The 18318-nt window shown below is 41.4% G+C and overlaps 1 protein-coding gene across 4 annotated transcripts; it reads left to right on the top strand.

Annotated features, from left to right (window-relative positions):
• Positions 1–94: 94 nt before the first annotated feature.
• Positions 95–17896, top strand: LOC127449075 (ubinuclein-2-like). Of its 4 annotated transcripts, none has more exons than XM_051712220.1 (17): positions 95–883; positions 3747–3863; positions 3993–4202; positions 4356–4484; positions 4595–4695; positions 7091–7604; positions 8686–8756; positions 8879–9008; positions 10312–10421; positions 10743–10853; positions 10973–11113; positions 11207–11254; positions 11351–11396; positions 12724–14058; positions 14854–15061; positions 15322–15390; positions 16458–17896. In XM_051712220.1, the coding sequence occupies exons 1-17, from the start codon at positions 575–577 to the stop codon at positions 16502–16504; spliced, it is 3696 nt and encodes a 1231-aa protein (XP_051568180.1). In that variant the 5' UTR covers positions 95–574; the 3' UTR covers positions 16505–17896. The 4 variants fall into 4 exon arrangements, with proteins under 4 accessions (XP_051568180.1, XP_051568182.1, XP_051568181.1 ...); XM_051712222.1 differs by having other exon boundaries at positions 97–883; positions 3993–4094; XM_051712221.1 differs by lacking the exon at positions 15322–15390 and having other exon boundaries at positions 97–883.
• The last annotated feature ends 422 nt before the right edge of the window (positions 17897–18318 follow it).

Consider the following 18318-nt stretch of genomic DNA (forward strand, 5'->3'; position numbering starts at 1 on the left):
TTCAATAGATTAACCTGTTCCTCTCATATCCAAAGAAATAGTACCTCTTAACATAAAATAAGACTATAACCTTTCGAAAAAAACTTCCCTCTATTAGTTCTATTTCCCTCTATTAGTTCAATTTCAAGGGGAATCCTCTTTCATCTCTAATTGCTCATTAGAGCGTCTGTTGCCGGGAGGTCTGCCTCTGATTGGACGCGCCGCTGCAGTTGGCGTGCTCCGATTGGCCAGTCGACCTCTCCGCCGTGCACGCCGCTTCCGGTGTCCGTGTGCGCGCAGGCTCAGTTCGCTCGTCTCCGCTCTTTTATTTACTCTCGCTCATCTAAGATGGCTGTTCGGAGCGCCTCGGTCCCGCGAGCCTAGCGATCGAGGATGTGTGTGCCTCCAAAATCAACTCTCACCCGGCCATCTCTTCCCCCAAGCATCCGCCCGTGAGGTGCGGAGGGACTCTTGTATCCGTAAAGCCTCCGAACGCCCCTTTCATCCGGCTTGAAGCTCTTTAAATCAAGTTGTTTGGCGAAGTCAAGCCGCACCACTGAGAGAGTGAGTGCGACCAAGAGCCCTGAACATCCAAATGGCCGAACCGAGAAAAGTGCAGTTTGTCACCCTGTCGGCCCTGGCCGGCGGTCAGGGCGCGGAGGGCTGGAGACGGCGGCTGGAGGAGGACGGGGCCGCGGAGATGAGCTTTGACAGAGAGGGCAGGATGAAGATGACGGGCACCGGGGTGACGGCTCCTGCGGGAGACCGCGGGGGTTTGATCGGGAAGAGAGACGGCGATGAGCCCAAAGGGAAGAAGACAGTGCGGCTCAATCTGTGTCTGTCCGAGCCCAACGAGCAGTGCTCGGCCGAGTTCAACTACAGCGAGCTCATCCAGTCTCAACAGGTACCGAAATGAGGGGGAATAACTGTTCGGACCAGTTTAGGGAAGATTAGATTATATAGTCTATCCTTTGCTTGTTGTTATACAGACAGCTGCTTGTTGCTTTTTCTGCTGAGTTTGCTCATTAGCCTGTTAGCAGACCTTACATGGGAGAGGATTAAAAAAAGTCCTCAGTTGAAGAGCTCAGTTTAAATGGCAAGTGTGGCATATGTTATGAGCGAGTGTGTAAGGCAATATGCTGAGCATTTAATTTATGACGTGTGGTAGGTCCTGTGTCACTTCACGAGGCTCAAACTTAGGAGCACTTTGTTGTGTACGTGACCCCAGCGGCCCCCCAGGGTCACTGTGCTTTAGGAGTGTGCGGTAGATTGCGATTAAAGAGAGAGGTCAGCTATAAATGGTCATTCTTTCATTATTTACTCGCCCTTATGTCATTCCAAACCAATGGGACTTTCTTGCGTTTGCAGGGATGGTTAGCATAATGTTGACTGAGCTCTTTTTCATCCAATTAAAGCAATAGATCACCCAAAAATGGAAAAAACCCCTCACCCTTATGCCATCCCAGATGTATATGATTTTCTTTCTTCTGCTGAACACAAAGATTTTTAGAAGAATATCTCAGCTCTGTTGGTCCATTCAAAGTGAATGGTGACTAGATCTTTGAAGCTCCTAAAAGCACACAAAAGCAGCAGAAAAGTAATCCATATGACTCCAATGGCTAAATCCATGGCTTCAGAAGCAATATGATAGGTGTGTGTAGGGTCGTTTCTAGGCATAGGTGAACTAGGGTGGGATGCTTTCGTGGTGCCAAATCGGAAGCCGCACCCAAACCACAAAATGTTCTGGCCACCATTCATTTGCATTGAATGGACCAACAGAGCTGAGATAATCTTCTAAAAATCTTCATTGGTGTTCTGCAGAAGAAAGAAACACATCTGGGATGGCATGAGGGTGAGTAAATGAGAGAATCTTCATTTTTTTGGGTGAACTATCCCTTTAAAGTGAATTGGGGCGGAGGTTGTCAAGCCCCGACAATGACAAAAATGGTCATAAAAGTAAAAGTACATAAAAGTAGTCTATATTAGAGGTCTGCTACCCGACCCAACAAACTGTCACTCACACAAACAGACGAGTTAAGGGCTGTTCACAATATGTGTTTTTGCACGTGTCTGTGCTACTGTTCGTTTGTTTTTCTATGTAAACATGTGTTGGATGGGCGTCTTTGAACGTAGTGTCTTGCTGTTTTTTCACCGTCTCTTGCAGTTGCCTACAATGCTCAAATAAAATACAGCCTGGAGACGGAATTATAGAGAGAGTGAGCGATTTTGGGTCGGGTTCAGGCTTAAAATTTCACAGGTCGGGTCACACGATCTTGTGCCATGCGACAGCCTTGTATGAGGAACAGACTGAAATTAGAATATATTGTTGAAGTCATGGACTACATTTGCACAGTGTTTTTATTTTATTTTTTTGGAGCTTGTCAACCTCAGTCCCCATGTACTTTCATTGTATGGAAAAGAGCAGCTTGAATATTTTTCAAAACATCTCATTTTTTGTTTCACGGAAGACAAAGTCATACATGTTTGTAATGACATGAGGGTGAATAAATGACAGCATTTGTGTTTTTGGTTGAAATATTTCTTTTTACTTAATTTAGTGGCATGCTTGTTTGTTTTATGATTAGAATATGAACTTTAAAATTCACAAAGCAAGAAGTCACCAAACATAACAAAATCAACAATAAAAACAGTGAAAATCAACTTGCAAACAGTGAAACCATGCAAGCTCATTAATTATTCAAGCAGATGCATGCTGGGAACACCAGCTCTGAGAACACATTTACTTAATATTAGCAACTTCAGCATTGATACATGTTGATGCATTGTAAAGATAACAAACAGTCATACATTATATTAACTTATAAGTTAGAGCATTAATTTCTAATATTTTCAAGTTCATGCTTTAACTTATTCAGTGTAGAAAGTGTTTTAAAAAAATAATTTTTCTCCCCAATTTGGCATACCCAATTCCCAATGCCCTGTAAGTCCTCGTGGTGGCGTAGTGGCTCACCTCAATCCGGGTGGCGGAGAACAAATATCAGTTGCCTCCGTGTCTGAGACCGTCAATCCGCGCATCTTATCACGTGGCTTGAGTGCATTACCGCAGAGACCTAGAGCGTGTGGAGGCTTCATGCTATCCTCCACGCACAACTCGCCACGTGCCCCACCGAGAGCGAAAACCGCATTATAGCAACCACAAGGATGTGACCACCCAATGTGACTCTACCCACCCTAGCATCTGGGACAATTGGTTGCTTAGGAAGCCTGACTGGAGTCACTCAGCACGCCCTGGATTCGAACTTTCGACTCCAGGTGTGGTAGTCAGCGTCTTTACTGGCTGAGCTACCCAGGCCCCCCTTTTCGTTTTTTTTTTTTTTTAACTTTTAATGAGTCCAAAAACAAACTTGTTTTCATTATGGACCAGGGTGTAGCAACCATTATAATTACACTCTCAATTCATAATTGAAATTTATGCATTCATTACAAATATTGCAGAGAAAAAATCATTACTTTTTTAAACTTCTACCTTTAAATGTGAGCCATTCCAAAGTTGGTTTCTCCGAAGCGTAAACACTGTGGCTCTGTGGCACTATCAAAACATTGCTCCGTTTGTTTGAGCATCCAAACTAGCCAGTCATGGCAATGTTGGCTCAGTCAATGGGTTTTTTTCCCCGTGGGGCTCTGTTTGCCAACCAATGTAGGAGTGTTTAGGGAAAAAATAGTTTGAAAACATTCATTATTTTTGAAAATCCACTTGGTGATGATTCCAAATCAAGATGGTGCTAACATATGTTGTCTTTTCACAGGCCAAGAAGAATCCACCAGGTTCTATGTCTTCCTTGGATCTGAACAACCCCTTCAACGACGATGAGAGAGAACGTCTAGAGGTCGAGGCTTTGGCTAAAAAGTTTGAAAGCAAATATGTAAGTGTGTTTATATTGATTCTGTTGTTTATGTGAAATGCATTTTCAGATGCACGCAGAAGAGGGCACTGAAATGCCAAATGAGAGCTTGCATAAGACTTGTCCATTATTTTGCTGTTAACATTACAGGGTAACGCAGGGAAAAAGAGGCGGAAAGATCGGATGCAGGATTTGATTGACATCGGCTTTGGCTATGATGAGAGTGACCCCTTCATAGACAACTCGGAAGCTGTGAGTGGGCTCTTACCATGGCAACAGACATCCGTCACTACAGAGATGATCGATTGCCATTTAACATGCTGTTTACCAACTCCATTTCATTGTGCTCTGAACTTAAAGGTTTTTTTAAATTCATATTCAGATGGTTTGTTTGAATGTATGGATTTAAATTGTGCTTTAAAGATTTCTGCATTCATAGAAGCCTCAAACTTTGACATGCAGGCAATAAATAGCGAAAGCACCAGTGTAAATCATTGTGTCTCTTCCGATCAGTATGATGAGCTTGTACCAGCATCTCTGACAACCAAGCTTGGAGGATTCTACATCAACACCGGTACATTACAGTTCAGAGCTGCCTCAGAATCTGAAGGAGAAGAGGGAGCAAAAGATGAAAAATCCAGAGTGAGTTTTCACTCTGCTGTGTGACTCAGTTGATGTATCATAGATCTGTTAAGAGTCTGTTTTTCGTAATGATATGTATTAATTTGATTTATGGTGTTCTCTGTTTGTAGATGAGAGATGGAGAGGAGCCACTGATAAAGAGAAGGAAGACGAAAGATGTCGCAAGTGTAGAGGATAAAAAACCAAGAAGGAACAATGTAGCCAAACAAGGGTGAGAATAAAGTGTTTTTGTAAATATGAAGATAAATAAATCAGTATGGGCTTAAGGGTGTGTGTTAAGCCCAAAGTATTGTACACAGGCGCTTGGCGTTCGCATCTAACCAAAGTTTGCTTAAGGGGTGTTCTTACTCAAGAAAGCGGAGTATAAAGGCACAGTCATATTTACTTTTGCATGGCAAAATTCAGAGGGCGTAGAAGGCATGGGTGGATGTTGAGCACGTATGACTTGAACTCCATGCGAAATCCGTGGGGGAAAATGTTTCGTCACCGGAAGTCCATTACGTGAAATTCATAATCGCGTGGCTTCCCATTGAGATGACTGTATTTTGCCCACAGAATTTCGGCGTGCGAAAAAATTCCTTTATGAATGTTCCTACCATTGGAGCAATTAAAGCTTTATGTACTTAAACTTGATGCAGTAGGGGGCAGTCAGCACTCCAGATGTACAGGCAACACAACTAGTCAAACCAATGAACAGGCAGCACAGAGTGGTGGCCCAGGGGTGCACAGCACAACAAAATGAACAAAGCCAATAAAATGTGAAAACACAATGGAAATTGAGCCACAAAACAACAAAATTAAGCCACAACAAAATGAATTTAAGATTCAACAGAGCAAAAAGCCATAACGCAACAGAAAAGCCACAGCACAATGAAACGGAGTCACTACACAACAGAAAAGCCACAGAACAACAATATTAAGCCACAACTTTTCTGATAATTTAATTGGCTTAATTTCGTTGTGTTGTGGCTTTTTTGTGTTGTTTTTTTTTTGTTTTTTTTTTGTTTTTGTTTTTTTATTTTCTCCCAATTTTGGAATGCCCAATTCCCAGTGTGCTTTTAAGTCCTCATGGTCGCATAGTAATTCGCCTCAGTCCGGGTGGCGGAGGACGAATCCCAGTTGCCTCCGCGTCTGAGTCTGTCAACCCGCGCATCTTAACACATGGCTCATTGAGCGTGTTGCCACGGAGACATTGCGCTATGTATCAACTCACCACGCCCCACTGACCGATGATTATAGCGATCACGAGGTGGTTACCCCAAGTGACTCTACCCTCCCTAGCAACAGGGCCAATTTGGTTGCTCAGGAGACCTGGCTGGAGTCACTCAGCACGCCCTGGGATTGGGTGGTAGCCAGCGTCTTTACCACTGAGCTACCCAGGTGTTTTGTGTTTTACACCACTGGGCCACCATAGCACAGCCTTCAAAAGATATGCTTTTGCACTCAAAGTATTTTGCACAACCAGTATCGGGGACATCATCCTTGGAACACAGCGCTTGGGACTAGAGGTGCTGAAAACTAGTGAGACAAACCAAAGTGCAACCAAATTAAGACGCTCCAAAAGCGTCTATCTGACTCATGAGTGCATAGACCAAAAATTAAAAATAGAGCAGAGGAAAGTAGGTCAGTAACAGCATTTTGTTCAATGATATCGAAGTAAAACCTTGTCATTCCAGATGTATGACTTTTTTTTTTCTTCAGCAGAACACAAATGAAGATTTTTTTTAAATGAATATTTCAGTTCTGTAGCTCCATACAATACAAGTGAATGGTGACCAGAATTTTGAAGCTCCAGAAAGCACATAAAGGCAGCATAAAAGTAATCCATACGACTCCAGTGTTTAAATCTGTCTTTAGAATTGATATGATAGGTGTGAGTGAGAAACAGATCAATATTTAAGTCCTTTTTTTACTATAAGGGTATTTTCCAAACGACAGTTTTGTGCCCTTGATGGGCACTGCAGGAAGGGGATGCCACTCGAAGGGTCGTTCCAAATTAAAGTAAGAAAATAATTTTTTTCACAAAGGGCCCTTCCACAAAACTGTTAGTTAAGGGTACATTTATACAGTAATGCCATGCTCCATCAAGAGATCTGTCCTTTGAAGTGAGTAGGGCATGAGGATGATCACTTTCGATTGGAATTTGCCCTAAATCTCCACTTTCACATTCTTCTTTTGTTTTTTGGCAATTCGCATTCCTTATGCATTTCGGCACCTACTGGTTGGGGCTGGTCAAAGGTGGAAATTTATAGTAAAAAAGGACTTAAATATTGATCTGTTTCTCACCTACATTTATCACTTCTGAAGACATGAATTAAACCGTATGGAGTCGTATGGATTACTTTTATGCTGCCTTGATGTCATTCACTTGCATTGTATGGACCTACAGAGCTGAGATATTCTTCTAAAAATCTTTGTTTGTGTTCTGCAGAAGAAAGAAAGTCATACACATCTGTGATGGCATGAGGGTGAGTAAATGATGAGAGAATTTTCATTTTTGGGTGAACTAAACCTTTAAATCAAGTTTTACTAAAGAAATATGGTTAGCGTTTCTTGAATAAATGCTTATTCTTGGAATGTATTCTTGTGGCATGAAATTTGCTCAGAGTGGCTGCTCTCAACCTTCACCGTCCGGAGAAAAAGAAGAGGAAGAAACTGATGAAGGATTCACTCTGTCTGGCTGCAATGCTTCGACGTTTCACACGAGAGAAGGAAGAAATGCGGAAACGGGACCCCAACGCGTCTCATCTGGGCCCTGGTCTCCCCAGCACCCCCAGCTCCAACAACTTACCGCAGAACTCACATCTCCACGGCAACGCCAACAACGACCTTCCGCTTGCCGAACTGACGGCCGACCCCGCCATGATGTCATTGCTAGGTTCAGCCAATGAAAGCGAGCTTCAGGATCTCATGCGGGACCTGGACTTCAGTTTTTTAGACGCAGTGCCCCAGATGCCCCCATCAGGCAGGGAGAATGGGCAGATCGGGGTGGGTTCGTCAGCTGGGCACAAGATTGGTGGAGGTGGGCTGAGTCGAGGGCAGGGAGGGCTCATCTCTCCTCCGCCTCTCCCAGATGGACTTCCTGCACCCTTGATCAAACGTATAGAAGACCTAAGGGCTGTAAGTCTGAATTTTGTTATTTGGATACAGTCCTCCTTTTAGGTAAAACCATTAAAAGATGGTTAAAATACAGCATATATAATCTGAGAAAATACAAATGCCACTAAATATGTTTATGGCACTGCATTTCCTATTTCCATACCTTCTAAATTAAGGGTGGGTGGTATGACCGAAGTTGCATATCTCTCTATTAGTAATTTTATACAATACTGGTGGTGTGTATCAATGTAGTTAACTTAGCTGGAAAATTAAAATTTATCTATTTTGGATAATCCAGTAAATTAATTACTTTATTGGATGCCATCACAGATGAGTATGACTTCCTTTCTTCAGCAGAACACAAACAAAGATTTTTAGAAGAATATTTCAGCTTTGTTGGTCCATATAATGCAAGTGAATGGTGGACAGAACTTTAAAGGTCCAAAAAGCACACAAAGGCAGCATAAAAGTAATCCATATGACTCCAGAGTTTAAATTCATGTTTTCTGGAGAAATATGATAAATGTGGATGAGAAACAGATCAATAGTTAAGTCTTTTTTTTACTATAAATCTCCACTTTCACATTCTTCTGTTTTAGAAATTCACATTCTTTGTGCATATCGCCACCTACTGGGCAGAGAGGAGAATTTATAGGAAAAAAGGACATAATATTGATCTGTTTCTCACTCACACCTATAATATTGCTTCTGAAGACATGGATTTAACTACTGGAGTTACATGGATTACTTTTATGCTGACTTTATGTGCTTTTTGGAGCTTCAGAGTTCTAGCCACCATTCACTTACATTGAATGGATCAACAGAGCTGAAATTTCTTCTAAAAAGACATTTCAAAATTAAGTAAAGACTTCAAGTAAATAGAGCTTTGGGGAGTCACAATGAGAAAAGTAAATGTGCAGTTCAGGCCAGTAATCAGTGGATAAAAAAAATTCTTATTACTAAGCTCTCAGCCATTTCAAGAGATCTGTAGGATGTAGATTCGTAATTTTAAAAGCACTTCAGGGAGTTCATGTTCTGACAGTAACACCATTCTTCAGCATAACTAGAATTTTTTTTTTTTTTTTTTTTTTTTTTTACACAGGCATCCAGGCAATTTGATCAGGAAGGCAGAAAGAAATTCTTCACTCTGGATATGAATAATATCTTGCTGGAGTAAGTAAATTCTTTTACTGTTCTCATTCAACTTTTGTTAAATGTCTTTAAACGCTGTGACTTAGACTGATATAGGCTGAATCTATCTTTAGTTGATGTTTATCATCATTCCTCTCCTTCAGTATTGAGCTGCAGGTTCAGGAGCAGCCGGCAGACGTGCGTTCGCAGGTGTACTCTCACCTGGAGGCTTTTGTGCCCTGTAACAAGGAGGCGCTACTCAAACGACTCAAGAAACTGAGCCTCAACATCCAGGTGAGGGATTCAGATTACTCTTGTTTTTCTGGGCTGAAGAGGCTAACAAGGTTTTACCATAGAAACCAAGAAGGCAGGAAGTTTAAATAACAGGGTAAATCTCACGACATGTCCTAGCATGTAACATTTCACCCCATAATAATAATAATAAAAACATTTACTTAAGAAAATGAAGCATATTATTATTATTTCTTTTTTAATTTATTTTTTTTGTCATTACAGTTAAGCACATTTCCACTCAAATTCTCATTACCTTAAAGGGATAGTTCACCCAAAAATGAAAATTCTCTCTCACCCTCATGATATCCCAGGTGTGTATGACTTTTTCTTCACCAGAACTCATTTGAGGAAAACTAGAAAAATATCTCAGCTCAGTTGGTCCTTAAAATGCAAGTGGGTGGTGATTCGACTTTTGAAGCTCCAAAAATCACAGACAGTCAGCATAAATGTCATCCATACGACTCCAGCGGTTAATGACTTCTAAAGCGATACGATCACATTTGGTGTGAAAAAGATCAATATTTAAGTACTTTTTAACTATAATCCATCTTCCGGTGTGCAGCAGTATATGCATTCACGAGAGAGCGGAGTTCACGCCGTCTCTCTCGTGTGATGTATTGGTGTTACCATGCTATGGACGCAATCACACATTTTTCTCACGGTTGAGACATCAAGGATAAGCATACAAATGCATCATTGTGAGTAAATAAACAGATACAAATACAGATCTAAACCAACACCAACAAAGCTTCTGTACAGTGTTCCTCCTACTCATTTGTAAACAGCGCTGTGACGCACATGCTTCAGTTCTCGCGTGAACATGCCAACGTAATTACGTCACACGTGCATACCGCTGCTGACCTGATGCAATGATTTATAGTTAAAGTACTTGGATATTGATCTTTTTCACACCAAAAGCAATCGTGTCACTTTAGAAGACATGAATTTAACCGCTGGAGTCGTATTGATGACGTTTATGCTGACTGTCTGAGATTTTTGGAGCTTCAAAAGTCGAATTACCATCCACTTGCATTTTATGGACCTACTGAGCTAAGATATTTTTCTATTTTTCTTCAAACAGAAGAAAGAAAGTCATACACTCCTGGGATATCATGAGGGTGAGTAAATGATGAGAGAATTTTCATTTTTGGGTGAACTATCCCTTTTATTGCGTCTGGACATTTTACTAGTCTCAATGGTGGTTCTCATTAGATTCTATTAACTGTAATAAAGTGATTTATGGGAACATGCTTAATTGTGAAATAAAAATAATTGGTCTCTTCTCTTCCTGTCTTTTCTTCAGGACGACCGTCTGCGAACACCCCTGTTAAAACTCAAACTAGCCGTGTGCAGTGTGATGCCAGAGCAGATCGCCAGATATAACATGGATTGCATGGCAAAAGCTGCTTCAAAGTAAGCCCAAACTCAAAAGCTACAATATATGCTGGAACAGATCTGTATTTTATTTCATCATGAGTGTAGCCTAGTGGGGGGAAAAACTGAAAAGGTTGTAGGTTTAGATCTTAGACTGTATGATTCTTGAACCATGACTTATTCTAACATTTTAAAGTGGGATGTACAAAATGTTGATCGAATGTGATTGGCGAAAATAAGAATTCGCTTGGTTTGACTTTGCAAAATGAGTAACAACTATCCAAATGATGTGGACATACAGAGCTCAGAACTGAAGCTTTGTTTAAGACTAATGAGGTACTGTGTATGTGTGTTGCACAGGCATCAAACTGAGGAAGCAGAGAAGAATGGATCAGAGGATGATGATGAAGAGAAACCAGGAAAGAGGGTGATGGGACCAAGAAAGAAGTTCATATGGGATGACAAACTCAGGTTTGTACTGCTTAAAGCTGTTTGTTGTAACTCCACTAACGGGCTGCTAGTTGCAAGAATAAAGGTTTTACCCCATAAATTTGTGTGTGTGTGTGTGTGTGCGCGTGCGCGTTTTCCAGGACTCTGTTGTGTAACCTGGTGCGCGTGAAGTTGAGCTGTTATGAGCTGGAGCAGTGCTCTCTGTCTGTGGAGGACTATCTCAAATCCTTCATGGAGAATGAAGTCAAACCCCTCTGGCCTAAAGGCTGGATGCAGGCCAGGTGTGTACCTGAATGTGTGCTTCAATGATTGCGTGCTGGGTTTTACAAAAGCTGGTAAAATATGATGTAACCAGAAGCATTTGGTTTTTTTAGGATGCTTTTCAAAGAGAGTCGTGGGGTACACGGTCACCTTACAGGCCTGTGAGTATATCAACCTCTTCATATGTACAGTATTTACATTTGTTATAGGTTCTTATAGACTTTAATGCCTCATTTTGATAACTTCTGTTTTCACAGGGGCAGGAAAAGGATTGTTACAACCCCAAAAGCTGCCAAAATGACGGTATTTAAAATAGGGGTGGGAACCAACAGCAACCTCGCAATACAATTTTATATTGATATCTCGGTCATGACATAATATTGTGATTCTTATTTGCATTGTGATGCAAAGCTATAATTATATTGCAATATTGTTCTACTTTTTCATTCATCTGTGCTGAACTTAGGTGGTTTGTGCAATTAGCCTACTATATATTCTTGGAACATTCTGTTTCGATTCTAGTGTGTGTTGACTTTATGACCCCATTTACACCTGGTATTAAGATGTTTCGGGTGATCCGATCACATGTGTTCAGCCCTAAATGCAGGTCTATAAGGGGTCTAAAACGTTTTGTGATTGGATCGCAGAAACCATATTCGGAGGTAGTCAAAAATGCATGTGACCACATCGCATTTGAGATGTAAAGGCTAATCTGTCCTGAATGTGTCCCGGACAGCAGTGAAGTGCCACCCCTCACCTGCCAATCAACTGCTGCACTACCACAAGAGTTTAAACTTTGCTGGTTACGTGCTGCTTTAAAAATAAAAAAACAGTCTGATTGGAAAATTTGATAAAAAGCAGATATATTCACAAGCACAAGAACTTCACGGTTCTTCATCAGTGTGTCTGATATCAACGTGCAGAAACTCAGATAAGAAGATATTGAAGTATGTCATCACATAATCAGAGACCCTCCCCTCGAAATCCAAACACAAGTGGTCACAGGAGACGCATTTAAGTGGCCAGGTGTAAACAATGATGTGTCTCGCCTGACCACATGTGATCTGATCACCTGTGATGCAAATTAGTACCAAGTATAAATGGGGTCAGTGGTGCAGTATACATTTTTAGCTTCATACAGGCTTGCTCTCAAAGTATTAATGTGAAAAATAGTAGTAAAAATACATGATACAGTACTGTGGATATAATATCCCAATCCTTTGAAATATTAATCCCCCACCTCTAAAATAAAACTGAACTACATCACTGAAGGTCTCTTGCATGACTTGTGTCTCTGTTGCCGAATACAGAGTGAATCAACTGTTGCACTCAAGCATTGTAATGCAGTGCTCAAAGTTTATAAGATTGACTTTGACCACATTGCCAGTAATTACCGGACAATTCAGATGACGTATTACCTTGCCGATTGCAGCGCTAAAATCAATATCTAAAACGCATTTTATCTGGAGGTCTAAGTGGGGCTTGATGCTGATGTCGAGTGGTGCGTTGATGCCCCGATGCAAGTCATGTTGAATCTCCTTTACGTCCATAGATTCCTTGACTTCCTTTTCTTATGTTGTGATTACTTGAGCTCAGTATTTGTATTTGTTCTTCCCATGATCTGATCCAGGAGGTCGGCTGGACGCAGAGACCAGCTCCAGGTGTTGGAACCACTTCTGCCTCTCCTGCCTTACCTGCTCCTGCGTGCATACTGCCCTCCTCCCCCTCTGAACCCATCTGCCTCTCTGATTCATTGGATGAGGATCTGGCTGCTAACTCTCTGGACTCCATTTCTCAAGCTCTCGCTCTCCTCAGCAATGCTGCCAAGGGTCTGACGTCAAACAACGGCGTTCCTGCCTCCTCTCCTGGAATCACCGGATCCTCATCTGGGGTCAGCCACTACTCCTCTCCTCTCTCACATTCCACCCTTCCAGCAAAAATGGAGCCTTCGGGTGTCTCTCTGGCAAATATGAACAGTCTATCTACCTCTCCCTCCCTCTCCTCTCCTTTCACCTCATCTCCTTCGTCTTCCATACGAGGAGAGACCTTTGGGTTGCTAAAGGACAGTGGGTCCTTGCAGAGACACCTGGTGACACCCACTCACAGAGCGGGATTGAATGTGGGACAGTCTGCTAAGCCTCGCCCACCCCCTACAGCCTCACCCCTCTTGCCTCCACAGCAGAGGTCTTTTGGGGTGATGGGAGTGAAGCAGAGTCAGACTCCGCACCCTATTGGACAGGTGAAGAACTGTGGTAACAAATCTGGTACTGGCGTCAACGGAATCTCTGGTACTGTGGTTTCTCAACAGCCTCGTATGAACACTCACCCCTCTCAGATGAACGCCAAGAGCCCTCAACAGTCACGGGTACCCAACTCTCCCCCTCTGACGCCCTCTTCCCCTTCCACCCTGTTGTTGCAGGCCAAGACTCCCACTATGCCACACAGCCAGTCAAACTTTATTACGCCCATGCAAGCCACACTCACCAAGTCTTCCCACAGTAGCAGCTCTCCCATCATCAAACTCACACCTCGGCCCCCTGCCCCGACTCCTCCTCCCTCTTCCTCTCCCTCGCCTTCATTATCGCCCTCCCCGACTCATCCGAGACCCCAAATGATAACCAGCCCACACCAGTACATTCCCAAGAGCCCGGGGTTCAGACCGCCGTTCACCGCACAGGGATCTGGAGTCAAATCCGGATCAGGACAAGCGAGCTACAGTTTTGCGGGCGGACAGAAATCCACTAGTCCATCAAGTGGTGGTTCAGGCAACACCATTACTACCCCAATGGCCAAACCCCTGTCTGCAAGTGTCCAGGACTGCAGCCCCTCCGCTTCAGCAGTACCAGCCAATCACACCCAGCGTCAGAGGACAGTAGGAGGGACTAGTCAGAGTGCCAAGTCGTCAACAAGTCGGGCATCAGCCATGACGCTACCCTCTCCTCCAGTCTCCAATCACCTGGCACAGGTGAGTGCAGTGCCCACTGTCTCTATCACAATGCCTCAAACTTGTTTTATACAAGTGCATAGCTATGATAAGCCTGTTTCTAGTTAGCCCTAAGTGGAAGTAGTTTACATTTATGCCCTTTATCCAAAGCAACCTACAGTGTATTCAAGGTATGTATTTTATTAGTATTTGTATACCTGGGAGTCGAACCCATGACTTTGGCGTTGTTTGCAACATGCTCTAATAATTGAGCTACAGTAATAAAATATGCACATGCATGACTAATAGCCGCCACTATAATTAAACAATGCATGTCTATGAGCTTACTTAATACAGAATCAGAAATATCGTACTGAAACAACAGTTTTTTTTTTTCATTCAGAGGCTAGGTCAGAACCTGACCCGGGCATTTATTTTTTATTTTTTGAATGCAAAACAATTCATTTAGTCATCCAAACATTTTTCAGAGAATGAATTTTTTTTTTTATTTGTGCAAAAATAAAAAAAATAAATGTTTGCAAATATAGTTTATTTTTAATTGTTTGAATGGCAAATAGTTCATTCAGGTGTCTGCATGTTTTCAGAGAGTGACGAAAAAATAGCACTGGTGTGAAATTGTTTGCAAATATAATTTGTTGTTCAATCAAGTATCCTTTTTTTAAGAGTCATATAATTTGACGAGATAATTTTTACTTTTTTTTTTTTTTTTTTTGTCTCACTGGACTTTGTTACTATCAGATGAAGAGCCCATGTCTATTTGTCCAGTAATTTCAAACACATTTATTGAAGCACATACTGAATGCTCTCCTCCTCCAGGGGTCTACATCGTCAGGAAGTAACCTCTTAGGCTCAGTGCCCCCCTCCCTCCCCCTGGGTTTTGGGATGCTTGGGGGTCTAGTGCCCGTTTCCCTACCCTTCCAGTTCCCCTCGCTTCTCAATTTCAACCCCACAGGCCCTGGAGTTCCTGGCTGCAGCAACATGGGGGCGTCACCCACCACAAACTCAGGATACACCCTGGCACAGAGTGAGTGACTACATGTGAATCACAGGGTTTTACTTTTTTGGAAAAAACATTTTGGTCGTGCTTGTATGTTTGTGTTTATCGTGTTTGGCTGTGTTCTGCTTGCATTTTTCCTGTCTCCCTAACCCTTTTTATGTTTTTTCTCAATTTTCCTCTTCTCTACATCGTCTGTTTGGTGCTGTATTTCTGCAATTTCATTTGCTCCTGGATTGGTCTGCACTCTTTTGTCTATCTTTCTTTCCACCTGTCCTGCTTTCCCCCAGATCTGTTTAAGAGTCTGCAGCTAGGGTCTCAGGTTGCTCTACCTCCCCACTTGCAGCTTGCTTTCTCAGGTAAAACGTGCAAACCTTCAGCTCACTGTCGCTCTGTCTTGTCATAATTTTGGCTTGTTGTAAGTTCACCCTCCCTTAACTTCTGCTACGTTATGTGACATTAGTTCTGTTCCAAAGCCTAGTGAGCTGCCTTGGTTTCTACTGTCTACACTGGCAGTTCCCTTAAATGGAAGCATCCAAAAATAAAGTGGACCCTTAGAGCCAAAGTATACTATGGTTTTCCGCATACCGGAAGGTCTCGAGCAGTGCATCTGACACTAACTTTATCATCACAACAATACATTCGGACTTGCCACATGCAACCCAGTTTTTCTAGACACACGGACAGTCCGCATCAGTGTGTGTGTCATCTGCACGTGTCATGAGTTGACTGTACAAAAGAATGAACGCGTCCGCACAGACTCGCAGTCAAGAGTGTACTTTGAATGACTGAGTGCTCGACCGTGCACTAGATGGAACGTTTAATGTATCAAACATGTCAAGTTGCAACAAAATACAATTGACCTTGTGAAAACCTGAGCTCCTTGAATAATAGCATAAAATGAATATTCTTAAGTATTAGCTACTTTTCAAGTTACTTTATTCTGAATGCTTCATGCTTTAGAGACTATTCGAGTTACACATTTTCTGTGTTTTAGCCAGTTTAGGATATTGCATTGTGTAGCGCATTTTTACGAAAACAGCATATTCGCAACTCAGGTTACGCATTCTGGCCAACGTAACGTAAAGTTTACATCTTCATCCACTTTTTCATTTTGTCTTTTATCATTGACAAAAAACCAAACAAAAGCCTTTAAACATTTCCGATGATGTTTTGGAAATCAAAGTATACTCTAGTCTTAAGGCAGCATATTTTGCAGCCTCCTGTTTGAAATCAACTTTGCCTTGGCATCACGCCTCTGATACCTAAAAATATTGCTTTTGTAGGCAGCTCAGTAGGTTTGGATTTTTGACTATTTTGATTTTGAAATTCAGACCTCACTGATTTAGCACATTGTATTTTCCATTATCCTTAAGCTGAATCGTGTCCAGATCACTATATTTGAACATTTGTCCTGCGTTTACAGATGCAAACCAAAGTCAGGGGGGAGACACAAAGAGGAAGCCCCACTGACTGCTGTAACCAGAATGTACACTTTTGCTCTGTTGGCGACGGATGTTTTCAGCTGCTCAGATACTGAACGGAAAAGATTCGTGGATTCACATGGAAGTGGGAGGGATGTAATTACAAACTTTCATTCAGATGAAATTGAGGGACTTAATTCTCAATTAACGTCATTCTGCTTTTAATTGATCAGTGTTCTGGATGATTGGCGTGAGCTGGGTGGGTTTTAATTTTTATTTTATTTTTTGTCAACATGTTTACACAAGACCTTAATCACTGTGGACATAGAGATAATAAGAGGAAGGAAAGAAACAAAGTAACATAATTTCTATTTAAGTTAATGTCGGCTGAAAATGTGCATTCCTGTGTTTATTTTCTTAGTAGTTTTTTTTGTTTAAAACTCCTAAAGGGATGTTATAGTCCAACCGTTTTCTTTATAGACTGTTAAAATAGTAGCTATTAATAATAATACATATGGGTAAATTATTTATCATTTTTTGACACAGGGACATACTATGATGTTTAAGGTGTGTTAGTGGAATAAAATGGTATGTATATAAAATATACATAAATATTATGTGATCTATTTTCTTTCAAAGTCAGGATGTATGTTTATCATCTGTCGCTGTCTCTGGTGCTGTGTATCTCACTGGACCTTGTAAAAGAAAGAAAAACTTGAGTTTAAAGATTCATTTATGGATGAAGAATGAATCATTTGTGTGTGCAAGCTTTTCATAGAGGAAAATTATGAGAATATAGCCTACTTGAATGGTTTCATTTTATTGCTAAACATCCATAGAAAATCTCCCTCACCTTTTAATAAAACGCCTTTGTTTGAATAACTATGCAGGACTGTAGATGCGTCAGTACAAATGTAAGCTGTTGCTTAGCTCTCCACTTTAAACCATTAGTGTTTGTGGGGGATTGTGTGTGTGTGTGTTTCTACATTTGTCTTGTCACTTTTGTCCCAATACCTCACTGGACAGTTAGCTCTTCCTTTCATGTCTGTGCTGCCTTTTTCACTATCCAGCATTTCAAAATGTCTCGCCCTGCTCGCCAGCATCTTCTGACTGTGTAAAAATGGCACCAACGTTGACAGCATTAGATCAAGAGTTGACGAGCAACAGGTTGCGTTTGTGTGCGCTTGTTGTAACATCCTGTCTCAGTTTCGTAGGCCAACCTTAATGTGTGGTCGCTGGTTGTCTCTGTGGATATTGTGATGGACAGAATTTTAAGATTGAATGTTTATATAGGGCTTTTTTATTTAATTTTTTTTTCTAAAAATTCTGAATTGGGGTGGGGGTGTTTTTGACTGGAACTGGAATAAGTATAGGACTTCTTATTTTGGTAGATTATTTTTGTCTTGATTCTGAAATAAAAATGCTGTCATTTTTGTCTCAAGTGCAAGCTCTAAACAGTAATTCAGTAAACATTTTAGCTGATGGTTTTGCACTTCCCTAACAATATTTTCACAATCAAACCTTTTCCTGATGGATAAAATCAACTCACTGTAATTCATTTTTTGTTACTCATTTTATGTAACACTAATTGTATGTAAAATGGTTTGTGAATACCATGTTATGGTGACTTGTTAAAAAAAAAAACACACAGGGTGACTTTTGCAAAACCTGTCAAGAAAATGTCTTGGTCACATGTAATCACAAAGCAATACCAAGACCAAGGGAGTACTACTTTGTTTAAATACTTTTCAGACTAAACATTTTTTTTTTTTCACACAGTCATTATGATAATATTACTATCTTTTGTCATGTTGTGGTAATGAGAATTGGGGGTAAAACGTATGTAAATGCAATCTAAATGGC

Source organism: Myxocyprinus asiaticus, chromosome 12 (genome assembly GCF_019703515.2).
Source record: "Myxocyprinus asiaticus isolate MX2 ecotype Aquarium Trade chromosome 12, UBuf_Myxa_2, whole genome shotgun sequence".
Lineage (NCBI taxonomy): Eukaryota > Metazoa > Chordata > Actinopteri > Cypriniformes > Catostomidae > Myxocyprinus > Myxocyprinus asiaticus.

What these genes read in the sequence shown, in the direction of transcription:
- LOC127449075 (XM_051712220.1), top strand. Translation starts at nt 575, where the DNA reads ATGGCCGAACCGAGAAAAGTGCAGTTTGTCACCCTGTCGGCCCTGGCC. An exon ending in ATATGGGATGACAAACTCAG is followed by an intron (nt 10,854 to 10,972) that starts GTTTGTACTGCT and finishes CGCGTTTTCCAG; the next exon opens with GACTCTGTTGTGTAACCTGG. An exon ending in CTTGCAGCTTGCTTTCTCAG is followed by an intron (nt 15,391 to 16,457) that starts GTAAAACGTGCA and finishes CTGCGTTTACAG; the next exon opens with ATGCAAACCAAAGTCAGGGG.